At 40.8% G+C, this 14423-nt stretch overlaps 1 protein-coding gene across 1 annotated transcript in view; it reads right to left on the bottom strand.

Annotated features, from left to right (window-relative positions):
* Positions 1 to 14423, bottom strand: part of C2cd3 (C2 domain containing 3 centriole elongation regulator) — a 118299-nt gene that overhangs the window by 102955 nt on the left and 921 nt on the right. Inside the window, 2 exon segments of the mRNA XM_028877526.2 lie at positions 7714 to 7871; positions 12818 to 13087. Coding sequence (XP_028733359.1) covers positions 7714 to 7871; positions 12818 to 13087 — 428 coding nt within the window.

Genomic DNA, 14423 nt, shown 5'->3' on the forward strand with positions numbered 1-14423 from the left:
GCCCTTAATTTGGACTTGTTGATTGGCCGGTGAGACTTGCTTTGCCCTAAGCACATTTGAACCAGTTATGTCCAACTTAGAAGCCTGCTGTGACTTTCAATAGTGGAGAAAGGCTCAGAGAAAGACCTCGCATTTTCTGCAACCACCTTACACTCAGTCTTAGGGCTGGCCTAACTCATCTGTTAATATTTGTTGATACCAGCTCTGTGCTAACTGCCTGGGGCAGAGTGATGTCTACAACACAGTCCCGGAAGATCATGGATCTTACAGAACTTAAATAATCTAGAAATTAAACACAACTGCTCAGGTAAGAATGTGTGCATGTGATGTGGGGACCCTAGGGAGAGAACTGAGCTCAGAGCAGAGGTGAGGAAGGAGTGCAGGGACCGTTTCCAGGAGTGGAACAGAAATGACTAAGCATAAAGTACTAGGCATGAAGCCAGATGAAGCTGAGTGCAGCTGAGGTAAATAAAACATTGCAGACTACAGAAAAACATCTAACTTTGGGTGCATAAAACAGATTAACCAACTGGTTACCCCCTGGGCTTGACTCCTACACCCCCTGCTTCTCAGTGTTCTTAATACAGTCCTGCATTCATCTATACTTTCACTCCTCCCATCTCTATGCCCCTCCCCAAATAGGTTCTCTCTGTGTTCACGTCTCTGCCAGTGTCATTAATGAGTCAGTGTCTGTCTATCTGTTTGCCTGTCTCCCATGCTGAGAGCTGAATCTGAGTCCTCATGCATGCTAAACATGCTATATTCCAACCAGATTTTCTATGTTATATAAACTATTTTACTTTTTAAACTGGAGATTTCTCCCTTAAAATGTCTTCATTTTCCCCAAGTTTTCTCCAATGAAAACAACTTTCATTTGTCAGGATAAGGAACTAACAGTATTTGTTACTGTTGTTCTTCTGTCTCCAGACCACATTTTGCCATCTAAATATATCACCCTCTCCTGAAGCCCACACTATCCACATATACCATAAATATACCATATGCATCTCCCATCTATAACAGAGCAACGTTAAGAATATATCTGCCTTCTAGCAATGACTCAGGGGCTCTTTGGTACTAAGTTGCCTACAGTTTTCTACTTATATCTGTGGCATCTAACGTACAATTTTCAGAATTATGCTACGCAACACAGCATTTAAATAATGATTAAGCAATGCTTTAAAAATTACATTTCAATTTGTATCTCTGGCTTCTCTTGAAAAATAAGAAGATCCAGCAATATTGAGTCCCTATTCTAATGTGGCAAAAAATGAACTGGAATAGACCAGCGACTTGGTCAGGATATGTATCTAGTTCTAAAGTTCCTAGCACATCCTAATATGAAGCAGAGTGATGACTACTCTGTTGTTACACCTGGGGCTATTAGTTAGTTGTAGCCAGAAGTTTCTCTGGTCCTGCCTAGCCCCATGGTTGGAATGAATCTCTCTCACCCGTAAGCTGGGCAGGACCAGAGAAATTTTTGGCTACATTTTGGTGCCCCATGTTGGGCGCTAAATGTAATGTTAAGTTTCTCTGGTCCTGCCTGGCCCCATGATCCTGCAGCCACTTATAAAATAATCACTCAGAGGCTTAATTACAAAATCTACGGCTTATGGCTCAAGCTTCTGGCTAGCTAGCTTTTTCATTTTAAATTAACCCATTCCTATTAATCTATGTTACCACATGGCCATGGCATTACTGGTCTGCTGGCATCTTGTTGCTCTTTTGGTGGTGGGCTCGAGTCTCTCCTGACTCTACCCTTCTTCTCTCTGTACCTCTGCTTGGACTTCCCACCTAGCTGTAAGCTTTTTTGCCATAGGCCAAAACAGCTTTATTTATTATCCAATGGGAGCCACACATATTCACAGCATCCAGAAAGACATTCCACAGCAGTTAGTTTTTTTAATTTCCTTATAGTAAAACAATAATTTTATAACTGTAATTTCATGACTTTTCCTATATATATATATATATACATACACATGTAACTGTAACTGCCATAATCAAAAAGGGAACAGTTCCACTATCCCAATAATTGCTTTGTATTATCCTTTTATAGTTATGCCCTCCTTACTGTGAACCTCTACCATCTACTCATAGTGCCTTTTAAGACTCTCCTATAAATGCCATCATCTAGTGTATAAGCTTTGGAGAGTATTCCACTGTGGTGCTGCAAATGTTTCTGTTTTCTAGTGGCTAGCACACCATGACTGGTGTCTTATCACACTAATTACTTTGTAAATACTGAAGCAGCTTTGCATTCCTGAGGTAAGCTCTTGGGGACAGGACTATTCTTCCTGGAGTGCTGGCCCCAGTTTGCCAGTATTTTCTTAGGGATTTTGAGGTCTAGGTTCATGAAAGATACTGCTCTGTAGTTTTCTTATATTTTTCTTCTCTAGTTTTGGCATTAAAGTGTGACATGCCTCAGAATAGTGTTTTTTTCTTTTCAATTTTTCTGGAAGAGACAGTAAGATTGGTGGTATTTTTTCTTACCTTAAATGTTTGGAAGAATTTGCTAACGAAGTGATCCAGGACTAGAGATTTCTTTTTGGGGGGCAGGTCTGAAACTACAAATTCAGTTTTTACAAATAGTCCCAGGTCTATTCAGGCTATTTCTTCTTCTACTTCAGGGAGTTCTCATAGTTCAGTTTGGGAAGAATCAGTCCATTTCATTTAAGTCGTCAAATTTCTTTAGTGTCTGTGGGTTATGTAATCTGCTGTCTTTCTTATAGTAGAGATAAGAGGAAAGTGGAATGTTTCTTTTTCAAATAAGTATATACTCATGGTTTTCATAATGACATCTTAAAATAATCTTTGTGTGCCTTGTGTGTTTGTGTGTGAGAGCAGGCATAGGTGTGCATGGTGTTACACTGAAGTCAGAGGACAATTTTGGATCTCGTCTTTGCCTTCGACCTTGTTTGGGAGACTCTCTTGTTCATCAGTGTGCAGACAGGCTAGCTGGTCCATGAGCTTCTAGGGATTCTCCTGTTTCAGCCTCCCATCTTGCTGCAGGAACACTGATTAGAGACATGCACTACCAGGCCCAACTTTACATGGGTTCTTTGGATTTGAACTCAGGTTCTCATACTTGCACAACATGCACTTTGACCATTGGGTCGTCCTCATAGCCCTCATAACAACATTTGAATTCAAATATATTATGTACTTTATGACACTATCTCCCCCATGGTCTCCTGTTCCCCTTCCTCCTCCTCCTAGACCCCTTCTTCTTCTAAAACAGCCTTGATTCCATTTTTATACCATATGTAAGTGTGTGTATGCAAAGAAAGTGGAATATTTCTGTGTCCATGAAGGAAGAAAAAGAGACTTAGTGAATTTAAAATGAATGGGAACAGGCATGCTTCATTATGGAAAAGAAAATATTTCTAATGGGTAATATATGGACAAAATGTGATGTCTAAACCATTTTGTCAATACCATTATGAAACAAACTATAGCCATTCTGTAGAAAAGATGCATGATAAAAATGGAATAAATAGGAATACTGGAATTTAAGGAGATTTTTAAAAACTGAACCGTAAAGGCAGTTCTATAACACAAGTCATATCAACAGATAAGCGAGAAAGAACCAAAGCCTACTGAGAATAGTAAATTTTTAAAGGACTCCCACCAAAGGCACCTGGATTTGTGTGTAGCAAACACTACTTACATATGTAAGTACAGCCAGTGGTAATGTTGCACGTGCCCATGATAAGACCATCCCCATCAAATTCTCTTCAGAATCTTACTGGCTCAATGGTCTTATTTTCCATTTCCCAAGGCTTTCTTCTTTGAATGCACTAGGTCCCCTACAATATTTTAGGCTAAATTCCATATTTTTCTTTCACATTTAAAGATACAAGAAGCCTTTGTAGCTCAAACACTAGATGGGAACCACTGGGCATTATGCTAGCCGTTTCCTGCCATATCTAAATTTCTCAATCCTGTTACTCACTGCGCTTAGCTCCTCTCGAATGCATGCGGTTTGCTGTGCTGCTACTGCAGGCTAGCCCAACACAGAGTGTTTCTGTAGCTTCTTCTCATTTAATGCTGGCAACAGTGCTTTAGAGCCATTTACAAATGGAGCACTGAAGCTCAGCAACTATAAATGATAGCTAGTAAACATAAAATGATTTTGGTAACCAAGTCTCTTTGTCCACATCTAGTTGCTTGTGTTGAGCATGTGTGCACATGTGTGTCCAGGCACACCTCGTCTGTGTGGCAGCAATGTGGAGGCTAAGACTGACCTAGGGATGCCTTCCTCAAGCACATTCGTTTAAAACACCATATTCTTTTGAGAGTCAGTCCCTGAACCTGGTGCTCTCCATTCAGCTGGACTGGCTGGGATCTGCCCGACTCTCCTCCCAGTCCTGGGCTTACAGGTGCATGCAGCCATGTCTGCCTTTCACGAGGGTTCTAGGACTCCAAACTCAAGTCCTCTGCTTGCACAGCAAACCCTTTGCTGAGCTCTCTCTTCAGCTGCACATTTTCCATTGTATCATCCTACATCCCTCCTTCACTGTTGCTTCTCTGGGAAAAAGGAATTTTTAAAAATACTTTTTAAAAAAGTTACATATATATATATATGTTTGTTTTATTTAAAAATTGTGTGTGTGGTTATATGATTGCAAATGCAGATGCCTGTAGATGTTAGAGGTGTTGGATCCCCTGGAGCTAGAGTTATAGGCAGTTATGATCTGCCCAACATGCGTGCTGGGAACTGAATTCTGGTCCTTTGGAAATACAGCAAGTACTTTTAACCACTAAACTATATTTCCAGTTCTGGAAAGAGGGAAATTTTAACTGTTACTTCTACTTCACTGTAAGTGAATTGCTTCTTATTTCCAAACTCCTTATCTTTCAGAATCTGACTTCTGTCTCAATCTTCCATTAAAAACATTTCAAATCCAATGACTTTTAAATTTAAAAATACAAATCTTATTACATAAATTACATTTAAATATGGTCAAAAATAGTATAGCTGCTTTGGAAAACTCTGGTAGTTCCTCAAAAAGTTAAACAGAGTGCCATATCACCCACCAATTCTACTCCTACGTGTGTGCCCAAGGGAACTGAAAGCACATGTTCACAAAAGGACTTAAACAGAGATGTTCATGAAAGCTAAAAAACCCAATGTCCACTAACTGGAAAACGATAAAATGAGGTCTATCTATACAATCGAATGTTTCACCCACAAAAAAGAAGATATGCTATGCCATATATAATCTTAAAAACATTATGTTAAGTGAAAGAACCCAGTTTCAAAAGAGCACACAATATTCTATATATTTGAAACATCAGGAGTAGAAAATACATAAGGACAGAAAGTAGAATGATATGCCAGGGGTTGGGGCTGGAGATCAAGGAAGAGTGGCTGATATTAAGTAAAGCATCGGGTTTTGGAATGAAAGAAATGTCTTGGAGTCAGAAAATAGTAAAGCTTATATACTCTGCTGACTATACTTGGAAAACAAAAATTGAACTGTACACTTTAAAAGGATGGATTTCATATTTTCGAATTATATTTTGATTATAAAAAACACACGACCACCATAGAAGGCCACATAGAATCCTCCATTCCTACCGCTATTTTCGTCCTTATTTTTCCCTAGGCATCAAAGCACACGCATATCTGTAGCATCATTCAATTTTCTTTGGTCATCATGAAACTACAGTTAATTGTGTTAAACCAACTGTTTGCATTTCTCTAGTGCTGAAAAGACATTGACCTAACTAACCCCAAGGATACAGAGCACTCTCTTCTTCTGGGGGTATTTCTATAAGACTACGGCAAATGAAGCTGATTGTCTTTAAGGCTTTGAAACATAAAGTTCAGCATCTTGGAGGCCTGATGCAAACCCTACAGCAGCAGACACATGAGTAAACAAGCCTCACTTCACCGTAGTCATCAACGGAATAAAAGTGACACACATCCAGTGACAAGTCCTTGAGCTCCTCCACTTGGCTGCAGGCATTTCGGAGTTGCTATTCTCTTGCACTGACAGAGTGACATGTGTGCCTCTGTGGTCATTCTGTATCTGGCAATGTTAGTGTTTTTCCTCCACTTTTGCTTGGTTTCCTCTCCAATTTATTTCATTTTCTGTATTAACTTTAGGGCAAATTTAGCAAGGTGCAAAACCAATTGAAAAATTTAAACCTTTATTTGCATTTATTCCATGCTGAATTTATTCCCATGCTCTAAGTTTTAGTTTTTTCAGTTTCTTCTGGGATACCTTTTTCTTCTGTGCAACCTTCTCTTCTGGCTTTGGAACAATTGGTTCTTTTTCAGCGAGGATCATCTCACTGTGGCAGTGAGCTCATGTGTGGGTTAATCCAGCCATTAGCTCTGTCAACTCAATGGCCTATCTCAGGAGCTTTGTGCACTTTGTTCAATGACGAGAATCCACATCTAAACTCTTAAGTTCAACATCACTCTATCCATTCTTAAGTGTGTGTAGCAATAATTCGGTACTTGTTTGGGCTACCAACCCTGTGTCCAGCCCCACTGGACACGGCCTGGGTGCACCTACTGACTCCACCATTATAATATGGGAAGAGCACACAGGGCTTCTTCAAAGTGACATCTTCAACGTGACATCTTCCAGATTGTTGGTGGCTTTTTGGACATGCATACTCTTGATGGTCTGGGCAGTTTCAGTGTTCTTAAAATGGACATAAATATTTGAATCTCTTGATTTGCATGGTTTTTTAGGGCTTTCTGTGTCAAGAGAGTAGTGAACCATCTTCACAGTTCACCTCAGGCTGCTTACAGGAAGAAGCATGAGGGCTCCTGGGAGAATTCATTCATTGCTTGAATTTGTAAAATGTGAATGTTAAGTGTTTACCCTGAAGCTCTCCCAGAGTTCCCTCAGAAAAGGAATCCTATGTTCTTCAGAGCACCCTCTCATACCTACAGTACAGTATGTGTCATACTGTGTTCTAGAAAACTCTATGAGAGCCGTGTCTTAGCTCTGTATTAGTGGTACATAAAAGTGGGTCAATGAGTGACAATATTAAAGACGGCACGTACAGGAGTCAAACCACGGCTTCTTGGCACTGTACTAGGAACTGGGGGAAGCAAAGGAAGAAAACAGTGTCTCATCTTTTAGAGTCTAGACTCCACATGGGGATCCCATCAACAAGCAGTTCTGGATACTGCACTACAACAGTGACGACATGATCAACGCTCCTGTGAACTCAGTACAGTGCAGGTAGTGTGAAAGCCTCCTGATGGCGGTGGACTTAGAGAAAGTGGAAACAAAGCCAAGTGCAGTCAGTAAGGCACACGGTAGGACTTTGCAGAGACATGGGAACCACAGCCCTATCCATTCTAGAAGACTTGACTTCTGCCCCCAGACTCTATTCTCTGCAGTTGTCACTGGGTGGTGAGACAGGAAATGTCCCCCATAGGCTCCTGTATTTGAACACTTGGTCCCAGCTGGTGAGGCTGTTTTGGAAAGTTGTGGAGCCTTTAGGAGGTGGGGCCTCGCCAAGAGAAGTGAGGCATGAGGTGGACTTGAGGTTTATCGGACCCGTCCTATATTTGCTTGCCGATCTTCCCCAGAGTGAGCAAACAGCCTCAAGCTTTCCCACAAGTGACTGTACCCTCAAACTGGGAATCAGAATAAACCCTCAGGTTGCTTCCTATCAGGAATTTGGCTCCAGTAATGAGAAAAGGGATAACACAGCAGTGAAGAATTACAACATTTTTACCTGAAGGTCTCCAAGTTTCTTAGATGCTGGTGAAACAATGGTAAAGAATCCATTGATTTGATGGGTGGGAGACAGCTGGGCGAGTCCATTGATCTGAACTCTGCCAACCGGAAGGTGGTCAAGTTTGGTGATGACTTCCAACACCAGCACGGCCATATCTAATCAGAAACAATTACAACATATTCAGATAGCTTTCACTATTTTGGTTTTTGGAAGTAGGCCATATGGTACATGGTGAAAAACTTTCAATTGAAGTAAACCAGGCGCTTACTTATGATACCATGTAAGGAGAGGTGAGCCCAACACCAAAAGAACAAGAGCTTTAGAGAGGAGGGACAGGTGCGGGATATTAGAGATATTATAAATACTGAATAGTTAGCATATTAAGTATGTGGTAAGAAAAACAACTTTCATGGGCTAGTGAGGATGCTTTTGTGGGTAAGTGCTTGTCTTGAAAGCTCAAGGATCTGAGTCCAATCCCCAGAATCCATGTAAAAAGTCAGGTAAGGTGGTGTGCACTTAAATGCCAGCACGGAGGAAGTGGAGACAGGTAGATAGATACCTGGAGTTTGCCATCCAGTCAAGCTAGCAAGTGCCACACAGTGAGCCCTGGGTCCTACACACACACACACACACACACACACACACACAAGTGACAGAGCCTGAGAAACAACATCTGTGGTTGTCCTACACACACACACACACACACACACACACACACACACACACACACACACACAAGATACCTTTAAGAGTACTAGTAAATGTATCAGCCAGGTACATAAACCCTTAATCCCAGCACTGTGGAGGTAGAGACAGAGTGATCAACTTCTATGAGTTGGAAGCCACCTGGTCTATACAGTAAATTCCAGGCCAGCCATAGCCACATAGCAAGACCTTGTCTCATTACAAAATAACAAACAAACAAACAAACAACAAACAAAAAGCACTAATAAATGTATTTGCCAAGAACTCCAGCACTGGTCCTAAGATACTGACTATAATTGCTAATAACACCTCCTAGTTACTTCCCTCCCATCCTTTCAGCTTTGACTTAGAGAAAGGCTGCTCCTGCAGGACTGCATGGTTGGTCTTGACCTCCCAGAAGCCAATTGCTTGTTCCTAAGTTATGTTTGGAATACTGAGGTTCCAAAAAACACTTGAAACCAAGACAAACAGAAACACATTAACTACAATTTATCTCTCATCCCTTCAGGATTTTAATTCATAGAAAGAGAATAAAGTGTACACAAATGGAATCTAATATGTCAAGACAGTACGAATTCTGAATATTTTCTTATTGAAGATGAGAAATGGTTCATTATTACTATTTGTTCAACCCTTAAATGAAAAGTATATAGGACTTATAATGAGAAGATACATGTGGGATTTTCTTGGCTCTAAGTCATGAGCTGTTTTGGTGGAACCATCTATAAAATAGGCATCTTAACATCTGTGTGGGGGAACTGAGGATACTGCATATAGATTACACAGGACAGTGTCTTCCCACATAGCAGTTACTGAATGACTATTACATGACTTTAAACAAATTACTTAACATATCACAGCCCTTTTCCTGGTGCTTATCTCAGAAAATTATATAAATACATCTGCAAAAGGAGGCTGCAAATGCTATCCAGATGTGGAATAAGGGAAGTGGACCAACATCTATCGGTTACTTACTAATGACTAGATTCTTTCATGCCTCAGTAATCTCTTCAGAATTCGTTTTTAAAATCACCCTTCTCTTTACTTATTTTTGTGTGTTGTGTGTGTGAGCATATCACAGCACACAGGTAGAGGCCACAGACAACTTGCAGGAGCTGGTTCTCTCCTCCCACCGTGTGGAGCCTGGGGAGCAAACTCAGGTCATCAGGCTTGGTGGCAGGTGCCTCTAAGCATTGAGTCACTTCACTGGCCTTTCTTTTTTTTCCCAGAGCAGAGGACCAAACACAAGGCCTTCCACCAAGCACTACACCACTTGGCCCCGAACCCTTGGCCCTTTCTTTACAATACTCTGGTAGAGGTGTTCTAACTCTAGGTCGGGGGTTAAACATGATCAGAGAGGTCACATAACAGTGCAAGGTTCAGTAAGTATTACAGTCATCAAAATGGGCTAAAACTTAGTTCTCTGCAATTCTAAAGCTGACTATACTCTGTTACTTTACTATACACTGCTTAAAGGAGAAGATGCTTCGTTCTAACAGATCTGTGGTCTTTATCCTCATTCTTGCTGTGCCATCACTCAGTATATTCCCATTCCCACGTCACTCATTCCACCCGAATCTTCTCTGATTAAACAGTGGTGAAGATGGATGCTTGAGGGCCACTGAAGTATGTTTCGGAATGTTTACGGACACTATGTCTGGCCAAAGAGTAAAGGGCAAAGGAAAACGACATAAAGGAAACAATGAGGTGTTATCAAGCCTCCTATCCTTGCCAGCATGTATGTCTATGCACCACTTTTGTGCCTGGTACCCCTTGGAGGCCAGAAGGATCCCCTGGAACTGGAGGTACAGTCAGCTGACAGCTGCCATATGAGTGCTGGGAACCCAAGCCAGATCTTCTGGAAGAGCAGACAGTACTCTTAACCTCAGAGACATCGCTCCAGCTCCAAGCCCTCTACCTTCTGAGGCAGCATAAAAGAATAAATATTAGTGATCCTGGAGCCAAGAGTCTTCCTAAAATTAGGGCTAGGGTTATGGTGACCTTGGGTTAAATTTTTTTTAAAAAAATTATATGTCACTGGGCCGTGGTGGCACATGCCTTTAATCCCAGTACTCAGGAGGCAGATCTCTGTGAATTTGAGGCCAGCCTGGTCTACAGAGCGAGTTCCAAGACAGGCTCCAAAGCTACAGAGAAACTTTGTCTTGAAAAACAACAAACAAAACAAAACAACAACAACAACAACAAAAATTAAACCCATCATCTAGAAAATGAGTCTAATACCTCAGCAAGTAGACAGGGCCTCACGACAAGTGTTCTAGGACTCCTCAGAGGCTTCAGCTTAATCCTTCACCTGTATTTCCACTTTCCTTCAATAAAATGGCTTTTAAAACAGTCTATCTAGAGTGTTTAGTGACTGTATTAACATCTTTTCAGAGTAAGATAAAACAGGATTGAAGGAGTGAACAAGAAACCACCTCACTGCATCACAGGACGGCTTTCCTGAGCTGACAGACTTGAAAGCATTTCATAAACTGTAAGACACGTGATGGCTCCGTGTTGCTGTTTTTCCTGAACTCACTGGTTCACTATTTCCTCTCCCCATGGACTCTCTGTCTCATGCCCATCTAGAAACTACTCATTAGCTTACCTTTGTGTCTTAAGTGTGACATGCAGGAAAGGGGTGCAGGAGAGAGGAGGGTGCAGGAGAGGAGGGTGCAGGAGAGAGGAGGGTGCAGGAGAGGAGGGTGCAGGAGAGAGGAGGGTGCAGGAGAGGAGGGGTGCAGAGAACAACAATAGCACAGATGCCCCCCCAGATCCAGAAATAGTCATATTTCCAAGTTTTCAGTTATAGTGGGCATTTCTATGAAGGAAGTACAGACCGCTTGGCTCCTCCTCTTCTTTTCATCTATTTCATTTATTTACTGTTGAGGGGACACTGCTACCGTGCACAAGTGGCAGTCAGAGGACCTCTGTGGGAGTCAGTTTTCTTCCTCTAACATGTGGGACCTTTGCCTCAAATTCTGGTGCTCAGGCTCTGTGCCAAGTGTCTGTGCCCCGAGCCAGTTCACCAGCCCATCTTAGCTCTCCATTTTCTAGAAAACAATCGTGGTTATGTTGACAGCTGGCTCACTCTTACAAGGTTCACCCCATCTGTGTCCTACTCAAACACTGCCTTTCCATGATTTCTTTTCTAACTAGAAAACGAAATTTGGGCATGGACATATTATTTTGTGTTAGGCTCCTTCAAATTACTGGTAGGAAAATTAAAGTCCAGAAAGATGAAATGGCTCATTCAATATAAAGCAGAAAGAGTAAAAAGCAGAAGTAGGATTCTGGTTTCCTAATAATTTACACAATTGCCCTTTATTGACAACCTACAAGAGTCACATTTCTCTATGTATGGGGTAGTTGCATACATACTGCCACACACTGCCTGGCATCACTCATTAACGCCTCATGTGAGTTCTTGATAGAGTCAATACTTTAAAACTTTCTCCCCCAGTTCCTCAAATACTATCTATGCAGACCTTACACCTACAATGTAGCAGGTACTGGACTGGTCACTTCATATTTTTTCCATCAAGTTCCATGATAATTCCTAATAGGAACATACTATTCTCCCCACAACAGGAAACTGAGATTCTACATTCTTAAGAAACCTCCTAGCCTGGCCGACTGGTTCACACCTTTAATTCCAGCACTCAGGAGGCAGAGGCAGGTGGATTTCTGAGTTCGAGGCCAGCCTGGTCTACAGAGTGAGTTCCAGGACAGTCAGAGCTACACAGAGAAACTCTGTCTTGAAAAACAAACAACAACAACAAAAAAAAACCCAAACAAAAACCTCCTAGTATCATACAACAATCCAGGTCTGATCTAGAGTTCTAACTTAACAGTCTAGACTTCAAATCTGTGTTCTTTCCACTCAGCCAGTTTGTTTCTTCATGAAAATACCCAGATGGCCAAAGGGTAGCTTTTTGATGTCACTTTATAGCAGAGGAAAGAGGGTCAGAAATGTCAAAGTACGTTCCCCAAATCCTATAGTTCCTAACACCAACTTTAATGTTTAGATGAAGTATAGTGACCTCACAAGATATACAAATGAATGTATGACTGTTGATTCCTGCATTAAAAGACACCTTTTTTCTTACTGACCTGTTAACCTTTCTCATTTGAAGATTTAAGTTTTACAAATAAATACGATTTACATTCAGATTTATCATCTTTCTGAAATCTGATAAGATTCAATGTTAGTCTTATGAAGCCAGCACTAAAAAATAGTGGCAAAATCTAAAGACATTAGTCTCTGTCCTTGACTGTATGACCTTGGCAGGAAAGATAGTTTAAAGTTGGTCTTTGCTGAAATAATAGCCTGCTGACGGCAAGCAGGTTTCCTATCGGGTTTGCCATTACGACAACAAAGCAAGCGCATACATACCTGTTAGGTACGAGGTGAACTGCTTTGGACCGCAGCGGACAGCGTAACGGGTGGTCGTTCTCACAGCTTTTGGTTCAGTCTGCAATGCATCCCTGGGACAAAAGAGGGTGCCGTCGGATGTCTCTCCCCACCATCTTACTCGGACAAGTACACACGCGGGAGGCTTCGCGATCTTCCAGACGACTTTACTAATAGTCAGTTTGAGAAAGCAGCGTAACTGCCCTTCAACCAGAGGTGGCAGGCTTGTGGATGGTGAAACGTCACTCAAACCTACGGAGGAACGCAACACAACTGAGTTAATAAAATCTAGACTAAGTATGGATTTTTTTTTTTTTTTTTTTTGAGACAGGATCTCACTAGATAGTATTAACTTCTCTGGAACTCACTTATGTAGACCAGGCTAGCCTCAAATTTACAGAAATCCACCTACTTCTGCCTCCTGAAGAACTGGGATAAAGGTGTGTACCACCACACCATAATATGCTCTTTGAATGAAAAATAAATAAAACTACTTAGTGTCTACAGAGAAGGCTTTTCCTACCTCTTCTAATACTGAGAAGTAACTAGATAAACAGGCCATAGACCAGCCTACCTGGTCATTTATAAGAGTTGGATACTGAGTATTTGGGTTGCATTCAGATCATTTTAAGTAAGGAACAGTCCATGTAAGGCATGTTAATCCAAACTTTGCTTTAATTGAAAGATATTACTTGAAAAACACAAACATAATTATTCAAGTGGACAGTAGTTGGAAGTTTTGTTAAATACTGCTGCAAATCCACAGTTAAAATACATTATCTTTATCTCATTCTTATTTTAAAACTGACATTAAACATGAAACAGTAGCTCCTCTGATTAATTTAGTGTGAATCAACACAACTTAGAATTTCAGCAAAGACCATCTTAAATTATCTTTGCTGCCAAGATCATGCAATCAAGAAGGATGGAGACTAACATCTTTAGATTTGTTGCTAATTTTTTAGTTCTGGGTTAATAACATTTATTAACTTCAAATCTTAGATTTCAAAAAGATGATGAATCAAAATGCAAATGAAACAATTGCAACCCTGGTTTTCCTTTCAATCAGTACCTTTCCTGAAAGATTTAGAGAAGACTTTAAAAAAAAAAATACTTGCGAGGCTATGGTAGAAGGATCTCAAGTTCAAGGCCAGCCTGGAGTCCACAGGCAGATCCTGTCTCAACAAATAAAAACATTTATGTATACATCTTTCTAGCTCTCTTTTTCTTTGGGGAGTGATCATATATCATAAGAAGAAAATATACTGAAATCTATCTGATTAGTAATAAATAAGAACAGTTCTTTCAACTAAAACAAATACTTTGTGCTCTGTATAGTGGAGAAAAGATCCACCACAAAGCGCAGGGATAATCTGCTGAGATATAAAAGTATATGCATATACATGCATATAATAAGTGTACCTGTTTATGCATATGCCATAGCAAGGTCATTCTATTCTATACTTCCACTGCATTTCTACTTTGACTTTCTTCTTATCCACCAATGTTTGACTGGTTTGACACTGGGAACACCAGCACTGGACATCTTTCTTCTCAGAACCTCCATCATTGCTGGCAGGAAAGGCAT

The sequence above is a fragment of the Peromyscus leucopus genome, chromosome 1, assembly GCF_004664715.2.
Source record: "Peromyscus leucopus breed LL Stock chromosome 1, UCI_PerLeu_2.1, whole genome shotgun sequence".
Taxonomy (NCBI): Eukaryota; Metazoa; Chordata; class Mammalia; order Rodentia; family Cricetidae; genus Peromyscus; species Peromyscus leucopus.